The 15,330-nt window shown below is 35.0% G+C and overlaps 1 protein-coding gene across 1 annotated transcript in view; it reads left to right on the forward strand.

The window, feature by feature from the left end:
- Positions 1–15,330, forward strand: part of grip1 (glutamate receptor interacting protein 1) — a 269,102-nt gene that overhangs the window by 247,430 nt on the left and 6,342 nt on the right. Inside the window, exons 17-22 of the mRNA XM_079398707.1 lie at positions 3,071–3,215; positions 3,660–3,799; positions 4,684–4,869; positions 11,363–11,531; positions 13,887–13,925; positions 14,219–14,330. Of these exons, the coding sequence (XP_079254833.1) occupies positions 3,071–3,215; positions 3,660–3,799; positions 4,684–4,869; positions 11,363–11,531; positions 13,887–13,925; positions 14,219–14,330 (791 nt within the window). The remainder of the gene's footprint in view (positions 1–3,070; positions 3,216–3,659; positions 3,800–4,683; positions 4,870–11,362; positions 11,532–13,886; positions 13,926–14,218; positions 14,331–15,330) is intronic.

Raw genomic sequence — 15,330 nt, forward strand, 5'->3', positions numbered from 1 at the left:
CCTTTAAGGGCAGAAAAAAGATGTACAAAGTGCAGCTGGCCAATATAGAGAAAACAAGTATATTTTGAAATGTTCCACCTTACATGAGTGTATAATTGTGAATATTTATATTAATAATATATTATGTATTAATATAATAACCATATAATAAAATAATCATATATATGGGAGAAAAGGGGACTTTCATGAACATTTTTGATTAATTGTCCTGAGTGAAGTGTTGAATTAAAGTAATGAATTGCTTAATTGAAACTAAGAACTTGAAATGATTCATGGAAATGAATTGATCTTGCCAGCTCTTCCTCAGTCTAAATCTGAGATAGGATAGACAGACGATCAGTCTTTTCAATCTGATATTTGCAAATCATGAGACAAGGATGGACTGGGAAATTAGTTTAATGACTTGCTCTTTAGAGAACTTAATGGAGAGTTAAAAGCACAAACACAAACATCATGATATACAGTGTTGCTTAAAGGTTAGGGTTTCACACATTAATAAATGGATAGTACTTTAGAAAGATGACTGACAGTCAAAATTGAACATAAAAGTTTGATTTTACAAGGAGCCGAGATATTGAGATCCCATGGCCAGCTAATTCTACTCATTTATGGGTCAAGCCTGTTATTGCACACGTTCGTTCACAGAATAAATTAATTATAGCTTTATATCGCCTGCAAAATCATGAATATATTTAACCAATCTAATATATCGCCCAGCCTTAGTGCATAGCTACTGCTTGATGATTTTTTTAACAGATTAAAGTATGATGTTCCTTCCTGACATCCTTCTTTTTTTTTACAGAGATAGTTAATTAAAATGTCAACCTTATGTCATTCCAAACCCAACCGACTGACTTAAACACAACTAGCCTCTATTTCAAGTTGAGGTAGGCCATGTTGAGACTGTGAGGGTTTGAAGTGGCTCTGCTGCTGGAAATGTCACAGTGAGATCTTTATTATCTCCAAAATACCTTCTGGTAAACCTTTCACTTCTTCTGCCGAGCTGCAACGACATACACATCTCCCCTCGTTCCCGCAACCTCACAATTCATCCTTAACACTATTAGCATTGTGCACATAGAAGAAAATTAGGTTTAATCGCTCCAATTTAATGCTCGTTTGGTTCAATTATCCGATTAGAAACCCTTGGAGCCCTCGTCTAGCTTTCTCCAAAGCATTCACCCACAATCCTTTGCTACAGAGGCGTTATGCTCGTACTGCAAAGCAGAACTGCAAATCACTTTCATTTGGCATTCATATTTCATCCAGGACATCCATTGTGTCCATGAAATGGTACCTTGTGTGTTTCAGTTCCTCGCGTCCAAAGCCAGAGGCTCGTTTAGATCTTTCTCGCTGGGAACATTAAGGTCGACATTCATTTTTTACAAGGCCTTTTTTTAGAGCTGTGACAACAAATCATCAGTCTGAGAGAGGCCGTGCTGACTGGCGTGCTAAATGGGGGTAATTTCCTTCCCATCTCTCCATTAGTCCATCATCAAAAAAACAAAGGCGTAATGAGCCGGCCTCGTGTTAACGAACATCCCCAGACCCCCAGCGTATACAGATACACACACACACAAACGTATGCAGCCAGAGTGGCTGTGATCTGATGCATATCTGCGCTTCATTAGTATGTGGATGCGGGTGGGAGATGACAACGATTGCCCTGAGGATCTGTGCATTTTCCTCTATTGGTCTCTTTCTCTTTAGCGCATTTCCTTCTTTAGCGCAAGCCATGTCAAAACGGGCAGGTTGATCTCTTAATTGATGTTGAGCGTTATGAATCAGCACCACAAATATTTTATAAAACACTTTAAAGTGGATTTCGCTGTTGCTGTAGTCACGTCTGTTTGCTGAGCTCATGCAAAATGAGTTGAGTCTTATAATTAATTTACATTATGATTCCTGTAGCTCAGCTGGCACGAGAATCCCCCGAGGACACACATACTGATATAAAATTCAGCTTGAATGCACTAAGTCACTTTGGGTAAAATGAAATGTCTGACATCTGACATTTAGTCTTTTGAAATGCATTGTGGGTCCAGGATATGGAGGTTTTGTTCTGCTTTGGATGATAACGTGTATGATTTGTAGAGGTAGGTGCAGTATCCATTTTTGAAATGGATCACAGAGTTAATATCCCATTTTTTTTGTATTATGCATGTGAATATCTCCATTTTGTCAATCCTTTGTATTTTCCATTTCTCTTTTCTTTTTTTTTCTTTTTTTCTGGATGCACCACTTCTATTATCTTCCATCATTCTTTTCTCCAATTGCCTTTACTTCCTTTCCCATTCTTCCAACCATTACTCTCTAGTTTATTGGTTTTTGTAAGCATAATCAGTTATGTGTTTTAGGGTTGTCAATCAATTAGCAATTTGAATCAAATTATATGACGTACTGTTTAATCAAATTAAATATATGCAATCTGACTATTCTATATTTCATAATTTATCATATGTATAAATTTGTATATAAATTATCTTCAGCAAATATTTGTATTTCATATCTAATTAATTAATATTGCTTTTTGTGTGTGTATATATCAATAATTAAATATAATAAAATTATAATGTATTATAATAAATCTATAATTTATTTAATAAATGATCTTCTGTAATTTAAATAATTTATATTGCAATTATACATCTATATATAAATTATCCAAAAGAAACAGATTTTCTAGTGTATATCTGCAGAAGATCTATTTTTTATTATTAAAAATAAAAGCAAGGCTGATGGCATGTTAAGGTAGTTGCTAAATAACTTCTTTTTTTTTTTTAAGGGACTTAGCAAATGGTCAATGGTGGATTAAATTGACATCTAGTATTTTTATCCCATTACTATTTGTTTTCCTTTCGGTTCCTTTTCTTTCATGTTTTCTCTCCACGTATCTCTTATTTTGTGGTCACTCCTCCTCCATCCTCCTTCCCTCCCTCCCCTCCTTACCTCCTCTCTCTGTCCGGTGTTGTGAGGGGTGTCTTCGCTCTGCTCTCTGCCCCTCTGTGAGGTATCCTACGTGATGGCAGTGTTGATAGGGACGCCCGTGTGCTGTTGGCCTGTGTTGCAGACGAGCAGGAGAGCTCTGGGGCCATCATTTACACTGTGGAGCTGAAACGCTACGGCGGGCCGCTGGGCATCACTATCTCGGGCACCGAGGAGCCCTTCGACCCCATCATCATCTCTAGCCTCACTAAAGGTGGCCTGGCCGAGAGGTACGGCTCTGTTCAAATCTTCAAGCCTGTCAAAAGTTAAGAAATATCACATTTAAGATCTTTTTATAAATATATACAGGAAATATCTATCTATCTATCTATATAAAGAGAAAGAGAGAGGATATAGAGGTAGAATTCAAGTGATATCTTAATAAATCTTTATATCTTAAATCAAATATATATTCTAAATATATTTTTGTATTTTATATTTATGTATCAATTCATTTTTCTTTATTTACTCAAAAATTATTGAATATGTTAATGTATTACCTGCAGGCAACATGAGATTAATTGAATTAAAGTATTTTAATCTATGAAAAGCCCTAGTTCATTTCAATTAAAACTTGTTTTTCAACTACAAAAAAGGAAACTAAAAAAAAGCTTTTAAAATGACACATTGCAGTTGCCCTTTAAGAGTTATTTGGTGTGCTCTTGTCTTCACAGGACCGGTGCCATCCACATTGGTGATCGCATCCTGGCCATTAACAGCAACAGTCTGAAGGGCAAACCTCTCAGTGAGGCCATCCACCTGCTGCAGATGGCAGGGGAGTCCGTCACACTGAAGATCAAGAAGCAGGGAGAGTGTGAGTGCTGACACGCTTTTATTAGTACACCACAGGTCAAAGGGCTGAACTCACTTCTCATATAAAACCTTACAAGCTGAAGACTTGTGCTAATTTTGTATACAAACATATAAATAGTGCCTATAGTAACTATTATTTGTATAAAAAGAATTATATATATATTTATTTATTTAATTTATGTTTTGGGGTGAATAGTGAAGGGTTTGTTTTAGTGTTGTCAAACGATTAATCGCGATTAATCGCATCCAAAATAAAAGTTTTTGTTTTGTATGTGTACTGTGTATATTTATTATGTATATATAAATACACACACAAAATATTTTTATACATTTATATATTGATATTCTTATATTTTATATTAATAAGCATAACATTTTTCTTAAATATATACATGCATGTGTTTGTATTTATATATACATAATGTGTATATATAATGATGTGATTAATCATTTGACAGCAACTTTTTTGCTTACTTAATTCTCATAGTTTTATTTGAATTGTTATTTATTATTTTTCTAAAGCATTATTGTCTTATTATATTTCCCAAACTTTTGATTGGCACATTCTCTCACTTTTATTGTCTGTCGCTCTCTCTCTCACCAATTAACTCCCACAGTACTTTATATCTTGGTAGCTCTAAAAAGCAATAAAGCTGCCTAGCCGTGAGTCATTAAAGCCTAAGGTCTGATTAGTTTTGTCTCCATCTATCATATACTGTAGACTGACAGTAGACGAGGTAAAGCTCCTTATCCAAGAATAAAAGATCAAATGAGCACTGATTTGTGGGCCCAATATCCAGTAAAGTCTGGATCTCTCTGATCTATTGACTGCGATCCGTGGGCTGAGTCAATCAGCAAGTCGTCTTTATTTCCTTCTTTCTATAGTGACAAGCCCGAAGCAGCCCTCGGTAACGGGGCATTTGAACGATCTGAGCGATATGGAGGATGATGGTCAGGCTGGGCAGAAACCCGGTAAACTCTCGGACATCTATTCCACCACCATTCCCAGCGTGGACAGCGCAGTGGAATCCTGGGACGGCTCCGCCATTGATGCCACCTTCAGCACCCAAGGTAAATTTGAGTGTGAGTGGTTTTAAAAATGTTTTAGAACTTTTTACGAAATGCAATTAGTGTTTCTACCTTTCAGGTTTTGAATAAGCTTTATCACCGTAAATAAGTCTCAGTACCCTCTAGGCAAAAATTTGATTGGAGCTACATGCTTCAGCATAACAACGTGAAACCAAAAATTACTTCTGTAAATTATGTTTAAAATTATATCTGTCATTCAGAATGTTCCAGCAGCCATTTCAGTTTCTAATTGCAAACAAAATAACAAATTGTCAGTGACAAGCAGGAGTCAAAGTTGGGTTCTAGTTAATAATTTGCCATAGAAATGTTCCCAGTAGTTTCTAACTCAAGGGAATCATTGTCATGATAAGTTTCAAAGAATACTTCATTCAAAATTTAATATTTTAGTATCAATCATACTCATGCCATTCCATTTTTTTCTTCCAGAAAACCGATCAAATCTTTAGCAAAATGTTTTCGTTACCCATTTGCAATAAAAATGGACCTGCAAAAATGACAAAATTCATCATAGCACTCTCATTGGCACTTGGATATATTTAAATGAAGCACATGATGATTTGAATGTTTGCAAATGAGATTTCAGATCATATGACTTCAGAAAACCTTATTTTAAGTTGTCCAATCACTGTGTTGTCCTCATACCAATTTATTGTATTGAAAATCCTGGTCAAGACTAAATTTATCTTATGTTCTACTGAAAAAAAAAAATGTTGTTTTGGAATTACATCAGACTATCAGATATATATTAGGGATGGTAAGATCCACTGTTTTGCATCGGTGCATCAGCATAAAAGTTAACGATGTGATACATTCCTTAAAAAAAGTGTGCATCAGACACAAGTTGGCACATTGGCACGACACGATGCATCGTTTCTAACATATTTGCTTCTGTAAACAAAAAAAAGATCACGTTTATGGGGATTTTTGTTGTCTTTTTGACAACATAATGACCTGGGAGTGAGTAAATAATGACAGAATTTTTTCCTTTAATATCACAATGGCGCACAATACAGGCTTTATTAACCTGGTATGGGTTCCTCGCAGTCACCATGGTTACACCACCTGTTCTCTCACATTAGCTACAGCACCAACAGTGTTGGTCCCATTGCATCCTGGGGGTTCTGATGAGTCCCAGCAAGTCTAACGTAGGTTTAATTGAGTTTTCCATTCTCATTGGACCTGGAGATATGTATTTACTCGAGTAATTATTTGGAGTAATCTGCAGTGGGATACGTGTCTTTTTATTAGGCCAGCTGGTGATACAGTGCTGGGGCTAATATGGAAGAATGCATTATTTTACTAAGTGGAAAATGAGTCCTAATGAGCGCTGGGATACACATGGCCATTTGGATAACTCGCCAGTAATGTGTTTGAATTGCAGTCAGCTCTCCTGACACTGAGGCCTCCTGGTCAAAACTAATCGCAATCATTGCTTGCTCTGAGAATGCCAAGTAGGCACAGCACACATTTGAATGTTTAATTCAGAGAAATGCTTGCTATTCATTTATGAATAATACATACAAGCATTACTTCCACGTTTACCCAGGTATATGCATATCAGTGAAAATAATTGCTGAGATAACAGTTTAATTGATTCTCAAGGTTTAATTATCTACAAACAAATGTAAATATGTAAGGAGTAAGATTCACCACAATTTTCAGTTAATTTCGCTTTGTAGATCATTTTATTTTTAGGCATGCTTTAGGAAAATTTATTTTTATATATTTTTATTTAATTTTTCGATGTATACAATGAATATACTGCCTTTTGCCAAAAGCAAGTAACACTGTGAAACCACCAGTTTTTAATCCATATATATATATATATATATATATATATATATATATATATATACACACATATACATACACATATACATACACATATACATACACATATACATACACATATACATACACATACACATACACATACACATACACATACACATATACATACACATACACATATACATATACATACACATACACACACACACACACACGCGCACAGTGGATATAACAAGTCTACACACCCGTTAAAATGCTAGGTTTCTGTGATGTAAAAAAATGAGACCAAGGTAAATAATTTCAGAACTTTTCCACCTGGAAAGGTGGAGTAAAAATAAAAAACTAAAATAATGTGGTTGCATAAGTGTGCACACCCTTAAACTAATATGTTGTTGAAGCACCATTTGATTTTATTACACCACTCAGTCTTTTTGGGTATGAGTCTATCAGCATGGCACATCTTGACTTCGCAATATTTGCCCACTCTTCTCCAATTGCCCAAAATGCTCTAAATCTGTCAGATTGCGAGGACATCATCTGTGCACAGCCCTCTTCAGATTACCCCCTCACATTTTCAATCGGATTCAGGTCTGGGCTTTGGCTGGGCCATTCCAAAACTTTATCATCTTCTAGTGAAGCCATTCTTTTGTTGATTTGGATGTATGCTTTGGGTTGTTATCATGCTGAAAGATGAAGTTCAGCTTTCTAGCAGAAGCCTGAAGGTTTTGTGCCAATATTGACTGGTATATGGAACTGTTCATAATTTCCTCCACCTTGACTAAAAAAACAGCCCTAAAACGTAATGCTGCCACCACCATGCTTCACTGTGGGTATGGTGTTCCTTTGGTGATGTGTAGTGTTGTTTTTGCACCAAACATACCTTTTAGAATTATGACCAAAAAGTTCAACCTTGGTTTCATCAGACCATAACACATTTTCCCACATGCTTTTTGGAGACTTATAATGTTTTTGCAAAATCTAGCCGAGCTTGGATGTTTTTCTTGCCACCCTACACATAGCCCAGACATTTGAAGAATATGGGAGATTGTTGTCACGTGTACTACACATCCAGTACTTGCCAGAAATTCCTGCAGCTCCTTTAATGTTGCTGTAGGCCTCTTGGCAGCCTCCCTGACCAGTTTTCATCTTTTCATCAATTTTGGAGGGACATCCAGTGCTTGGTAATATCACTGTCACGCCATATTTTCTCTCTACTTGATGATGACCGTCTTCACTGTGTTCCATGGTATATCTAATACCTTGGAAATTCTTTTGTACCCTTCTCCTGACTAATGTCAGGATGTCAGGAAAAGCCTACTAGAATAGCTAAACTTTATTTGGGTTTAATCAGAGGCACTTTAAGTGAAGGCAGGTGTGTACTGACTCCTATTTAACATGAGTTTGACTGTGATTGCTTAATTCTGAACACAGCCATATCCTTAGTTATAAGAGGGTGTATATACATTTTAGTTTTTTAGTTTTACTCCACATTTCCTAAAATATTTTTTTTAATTATTATTTAGTTGTACAGGTTATAGTTTACATTAAAGGTGGAAAAAGTTTTGAAATGATTTATCTTGGTCTCATTTTTTTTTACATCACAGACATCATAAGAAATATATACACATACATACATACATACACACACACACACACACACACAAATATAAAAAAATATATATTTTGTAATAAATGTTTGGTTAATTTGTAATCATTTGGTTTTTTTGTTTCAATTAATAATTTAGCTATTTTAGCTTTTAGAATATTATTATTATTATTATAAATCGCCATTTTCATTTAGCAATTTCAGTTAAACTGAATTGAAATTGAAAATATTTTTGTTTGTTTACAGTAATGATAATAAAAATTAATATTAATATATTTAGTTTTTTAATAGAATAACTTGTAATAATAACATTGAATATGCAAGCACTATTTCCTTTTGGAAATGCAAATATAAATATAATTAGAATGTCATCAGTCATTTTTAATTTATGTAGAGATGATTAACTCATCCCAGTGCTGCTGACATACTCCTCCTCAAAACCACCTTTCATCTTGTATGTTATTCTCTGTGTGTCTCGCTCTGTTGGGGTGGAAAGACACTTTCCGCTCATGTTAACAGGTTCATATGGTTGCTCTCTCCCCTCAGCCAGCGCTGCTCTCTTTCTCTTGCTGCTCCATACATAAATGAATCTCAGATGGTTGCAGAGATATGGAAACCATTTACAGGGAGCAGCAATCTGCCCCTTAAATTATGGATGATGTGGACAGAGCATAAATTTAAGGTTGCTGGCAAACTATTGACTCTCATGGGATTCAACTAGTACAGCTGTATCCAGAGATAAGGCCAAAGCTGACTCTGAACTTGATACCTGGGAAAGTTAATGAAACCATATGTCTGACATCTAATACGATTAATGGTCTGCCTGTATGCAATATTCAATCTCAGTTTTGTTCTTGCTGAGTAAAACATTTCTGTCGGACAGAACCTTGGGCCACTTTTTTTTTTAAAAAGCCACTTTTTCCACTTTTTTTTTTTTTATATTTAAAATATTTATAAATATTATTATTTTACCATTTTATTTTTCAGACTTGTCTGCCATTAACTATATAATATAGTAATAATTGATAAATTATATTTAAAGAACAGTTTAAATATATTATTATTTATTTTTATACAAGACTACATTAGATACAGGTTCGCCTATATCACTCTTCTGATGTTTGTGCATTTTCTCATTCATTGTATTTCATGACTTTTATAAAACACATTTTCTAAAATAAATTTCAAGACAACCTGTTTAGTCTTTTTGATGCATGTCTTATTTGTCAGGACCTTTAAGGCATAAAAAATAATTATAATATAATATAACATTCTTCTGTATATGTATAATAATAGTCATTATTTTTTTACATTTGGTGCCACTACAGACTCGGCACTGTGAATTTTCCATGCACAAAAATTCTCGCATCCTAAATTCCATACTGAAAATCAGGGGACGAGCAGCTAGACGTTTTAACTCAGATTCGAGACATTGTTGCTGGTTTTGTTTGTTTGGCTTCTGCGCAATGCTGTCTGCGTAGGAGCAACAGCAGTAGCAAGCGGCTGCACATGCGCAGTTAGACAGATATTAATGTCTGAATGTATCATCATTCAGCATTTCCAACACTTCTTTCCTTGAAAAAGGGACGTAACACTAAAATAGCTATCGAGAGTCTTATTAAGCATTCCTCCACCTTCTCAAGCCCTGAGGGGTGAGCATATCACAAGCAGTTAATCCTTATTGAATAGCTGGTGAATCTGAAAACCCAGAGGCTATGCAGCGTTTGGCGGTGGTCACCGAGGGAGAATCAGAGCAAAGCGTATGAAACACAATGCTGTGGCTCCCTCCGGAGATGAGTGTGTGAACACAGCCAGCATGTTGTTCTCTGCTCTCCCTATAGTCTTCACTCTGCCCTCCAGCAGTCTTGAGCCAGATTAATGATGGGAGCCTGGGAACCTGTGCATTCAGGAGCTTCTGTGTCGGTGTTATGCGAGACTGCAGCATAATGCATACATGTACTCTCTTTTGAGAACAGTTTATTGCCGTAGCTTTTTTTCCTCTCTCTCTCTCCCCCTCATTCACAGTCAAATTGATTTTTGGATTTTTTTTTTATTTTTTATCAGCAGGTTAATTGGGTGCAGGGTACAAAAGTGCATGCCAAGTACCAAATGCAAGTAACATTGTGACCTTGCCAGTTGGCTGGTATTTTCAGCATGAGCCATAGAAATGCATTTTGTCAAACAGCTTGTATTTGTTCATTCATTTATTTGTGTGTTTGTTTACTTATTATAATAATAATTATATTTTAGTTTGAGTTTTAGTTCAGTTGAATTTAGCTAAATTGCTCTTATTATTATTATTATTAATGATAATAATAATAATTTATTAATTTTGTTTCAATTGAATAATTTAGCTATTTTTTCTCAATTGAATTTAGCTAAAATAGCTTGTTCTTGCCATCAGTGTTAATGTTATTATTATTATCAATATTAGTTAGTTATTAGTTTTGTTTCAGTGAATCGTATAGCTATTTTAAATTGAATTTATCCTTATTATTATTATTTCCATGGAAGTTGGAAATTCAGCTGAATGTAGCTATTATTATTTAGCTGCTATTGTTGTTGTTGTTTATTTTAGTTATTAGTTTTGTTTCAATGTAATAATTATATTTTATCTGAATTTAATTTAGCATTGTTATTATTTCAGTGGAACAATGAATGGAACTGGATTTAGCTCAAAAAGCCCACTATTATTGTTATTATTTATTTATTTTAGTTATCAGTTTTGTTTCAATGTAATATTTTATCTCAATTTAATTTAGAGTTATTATTATTTCAATGGAATAATGAATGGAACTGAATTTAGCTCAAACAGTCAACTATACTACTACTACTACTACTATTATTTATCAGTTTTGTTTCAGTGGAATTATTTCAATATTTTATCTAAAATGTTTTTATTATTATCATTGTATATATTTTTTTGCAAATACAATAAACGTATTATATTAAAATGCAAAATACAGTTTCATGGCGAATAAGAAATATTTATGGCTAGTGCATTTTCTCTATTCACCCACTATTGGCAGAAGTAGCAAAATATTAATTTTGGACTCTGCTTGTGTGTGTTTGTTTCAGCTCCCACAGGTTTCCAGGCTTCGGGCTACAGTTTCCACAGCCATGAGTGGAGGAATGCCAAGCCCAGCCGGGGCAGCCTCTCCCCAGTGAACAGCAGCCGGCAGAGGAACAACATCCTGCCGGACTTTGGACTCGGTGTGGATGAATGGGACAGGCCAAGCGCTAGCGGGTACATCAACATACTACTTGCAAATTATACACAACAGTTTAAATACACATTCCAGTATATATAATAAATCATCTTTTTTTTAATAGGATTGGTTCACTATTTACTAGTCGACATGTTGTTCCAAACTCATATGCTGTTAATTTCATTCATGAAACATTTATGGACCTTGACAGTTTTATCAATTATCTTTATGTTCAAGAGCTACATGGAAAATCTTCAAAGATTCTTCTTTTGTTAAGCAGAAAGAAGTCAGGGTTTGGAACAACATGAAAATAATGACAAATAATGGGCAAATGATGAGAGAACTTCATTTTGGGGTGAGATATTAACAATATATTAAAGCCGCCAGGTCTATTTGATGGTTAATGTGATGACTTGAATTCATTGAAAGGATTTTATACTACATTAGCAGAGTACACAAGGCTTCTAAGTGAAACAGACAGAAGCAATGAACTTTGTTGCCATTGCAGGCATTATTATTCCATAAAACGTATTAGCGCTTAATTTTCCTAAGAATGAAGTACTGAAGTGTCAGTATCCATTGAATCATGGACTAGTTTAGTGCCAGACTCTACAGAAAGGCATTGTGCGAAGTCAATGCTGCTTAACCATGTCTATAAAAATGTTTTGTTGACTTCTCAAATTCATTAAATTCAAAAGACAGTCTTAGACGAGGCCATCAAAACGATTTCTAGAAGTGAACTGAGTTTAATATTCACATTAAGTGGGTCTTCAGCAACATTTCTCTGAATTCTGTGTGTAATAGTCTTCGTTTCAACCCAAAATGTGACTCTGTCATCATAACTGATCTGCGCGGTACATCTGCAGCACATTGTATTGTCAAACGCACTGTTACTGGAGCTTTGATCGATCTTTTCTGGAGTGATTTCACTTTATTCTTTGTTAGCTCATACTGTTGAATATTTGTAATTCAGATTTATTGTGCTGTAGATCAAAGGCGTAAAGGGCCTCTACGCACAGTAATGAAGCCAGCGGCTCTTAGGAAGGAAAAAGGTCTTTTTAAAGTATTTAGCTGACACTGGAGTTATGATCACCCTTTGAGTTTTCTTCACAGGATTGTACAGTTTCGGTTTAATGGTGACTGTGAGCTGCCTTAAAGTCAACATGAAATCAAAGCTGACCCCATTTGCTTAGTTTCTTAATACACATCCCTGGTCTTACTGTGCACAGTTAATCTGCGCATAATGTGCCAACTTTTCACAATCCAGTTAAATCCTGATGAATAAAATCAGCGGTGTAGGAATGAACTGAAATTGGACACATTATAAATCAGCCTGGCTCATAAATATTAATCAGCTGGCAGAGCTTTCATCCAGTAGTTGTAGCTGATTGGCTGAAAAGCAGATGAGTGGGAACCAACCAGATTAGGATTATCACTTGTCAGTTGTGCATTTATGTGATTAACTGTGGATGCAACCAGTTGTCAAAGATTTGTTTTGGTATTAAGGTTGACATCATTTTAGTATTATTAATATATTATAATATTTATTATTCTTTTTACATATATATATTTTCATGTTCCTTTTTAGCTTTAATTTATTTCTACTTCAGTTTTAATACTTCATCTTAAATTTATTTATTTTCTATTTGACTTTAATTTCTTTTTGTTTCATTTTAGTGCTTTAGCTTAAAGCCTTAACTTATTTTCTTTATAGCATTTTTTTCAGGTTAGTGCTTCAACTTAAAATAATTTACATTTCTTAAAAACAAACAAAAAAACTTTCAATTTATTTCAGTTAATTGTCAAGGCAACATTTGAATTTTTCATTTAATATTTATATTTTATTTTATTTCAGATTCATTTTAAATACCAAAAACAATGTTAATAGTTTTAGTTAACATTAACAACATTTTTTCTATTTTTTTAGCAGTTGCAATGCCTCGGTAAAATCTTACCATTTCTGTTGTTGTTGTTGTTGTTTGTCACTCTAATATTGAGGTAAAATGGATTGCAAACCATTTCATGTTGATTTTAAACCACTACAAATGGAGCTACAACAGATCATCTAGAAAACATGTCTATATCAGATATACTCTAGAAAAACAGAATATAAACTTGTTCTAAGGAGAAGAAACAACGGCAACTTTAATGCATCAGTCTTTTCAAATATTGTCAGCATCTGTATTTAAATATGAAGAACTGCATAGTGCAAAACTTCCCCCGTCTTCTCCAACACACATTTCTTTGTCATTTGAGAATGGTTTTATCATGCTTTTTAAATGAAGGCCCTCAAAATGTATTCTATACAAGACGTAAAGTCTAAAACACTGTGACAGACTGAGTGAACTGGTTTGACGTTTGTGTTATTGATTGAAGCTGATCTCCCATTACAGGGCATCCACGCTGCCCACCGGTTTAATCTCAGACAGCAGGTGAGGTTCAGTGCTGTGTGCCTGTTAACCTGCACTGCTTCCCCGAACCAATCCGGCCCTTTCACTTCATAACCCAAAGCCCCACAATCCACCAGGACATCACCGCCCATCACAGTGTGTCCGACCGCACCGGGTGTGTGTGTGTGTATGTGTCTCTCCACAAGAGCCCCACCATAGCCTGCACAGATCATTGGTCGTCCCTTGCGTTCATCACTGTGATGCCTGCCTGCTCATTGGCTGCCGCTGTTTTGACGTACCAGGTGGTTAAAACGTCCCATTTGTGTTTCAAACAGGTTCACTGTGGGACACGACGGGACTGAGCCAGACCAGGAAGAGAACTTCTGGTCCCAAGCGCTCGAAGACCTGGAAACGTGCGGCCAATCCGGGATCCTACGAGAACTTGAGGTAACTCGAGAAGAAAAATGGCATCCATTTGTGTTCATTCCCCTCTCCCTACATTCATCGTCTAGCTCTTTCCATTCATCAGTCCCCCTACACCATCTTTTTTCAGTAGCATGCTGTACCAACCCTGGTTTTGTGTAACAGCTCCTTCTTTTTCCAGGACAAGCCAGACAGGCTTCTGAATAAGAGAAACCTGGCCATCTTGGTACCCCTTTCCTTTCTTTGGGCATCCTCTTTTGCTTGTAGCGCTGGCACCCAAGTGCTCTTCTCGTGCTAATGGGCTCAGTGTCTCTTGCTGGGGGCCTGCTTGAAAGGGGGGGGGGGCTCACAGACAACCACTATTGGCATCCACTTCAGATCCTAGGGGTGCATTCGAAATGAATTGTGACGTGTCTTCATTTATTCACAATTATGTTGTTCCAAGCTTATTTACATTCATATTAGAGATAGGTATTGAGTCATTTTGTAGTCATGTATGCAAAGATATTTGCACACAAAAATTAATTTAAAAAAAATGTATTATTTAAATTAAAATATACCCAAAAACCTGGATGTTTCAATAAATTTCAAATGTGTAAAATATTAAAATTAATTCTTAATTCATAAGTAATATTATTTTAAAAAAGAAATAAAAGTGAACATCTCTATAGTGAATATAATTTAGTTATAAGTTTGGCTAGAATTTGAATTTTGGCTAGAATTAATTTTTAATCCATTTTTTTTTATATATCCAGTTATTTTAGTATTTATTTTAGTGCTGTCAACCGATTAATCGCATCCAAAATAAAAGTTTTTGTTTACATAATATGTGTGTGTACTGTCTATTTATTATGTATATATAAATACACACACATGCATGTATCTATTTAAGAAACATTTTATATTTGTATATTAAATATATTTATATATAATATAAATATATACATGTAAATATTTTCAAATATATACTGTATGAGTGTGTATATACATATATAAATATACACAGTACACACATTATGTAAAC

Source organism: Barbus barbus (genome assembly GCF_936440315.1).
Source record: "Barbus barbus genome assembly, chromosome: 39".
Taxonomy (NCBI): domain Eukaryota; kingdom Metazoa; phylum Chordata; class Actinopteri; order Cypriniformes; family Cyprinidae; genus Barbus; species Barbus barbus.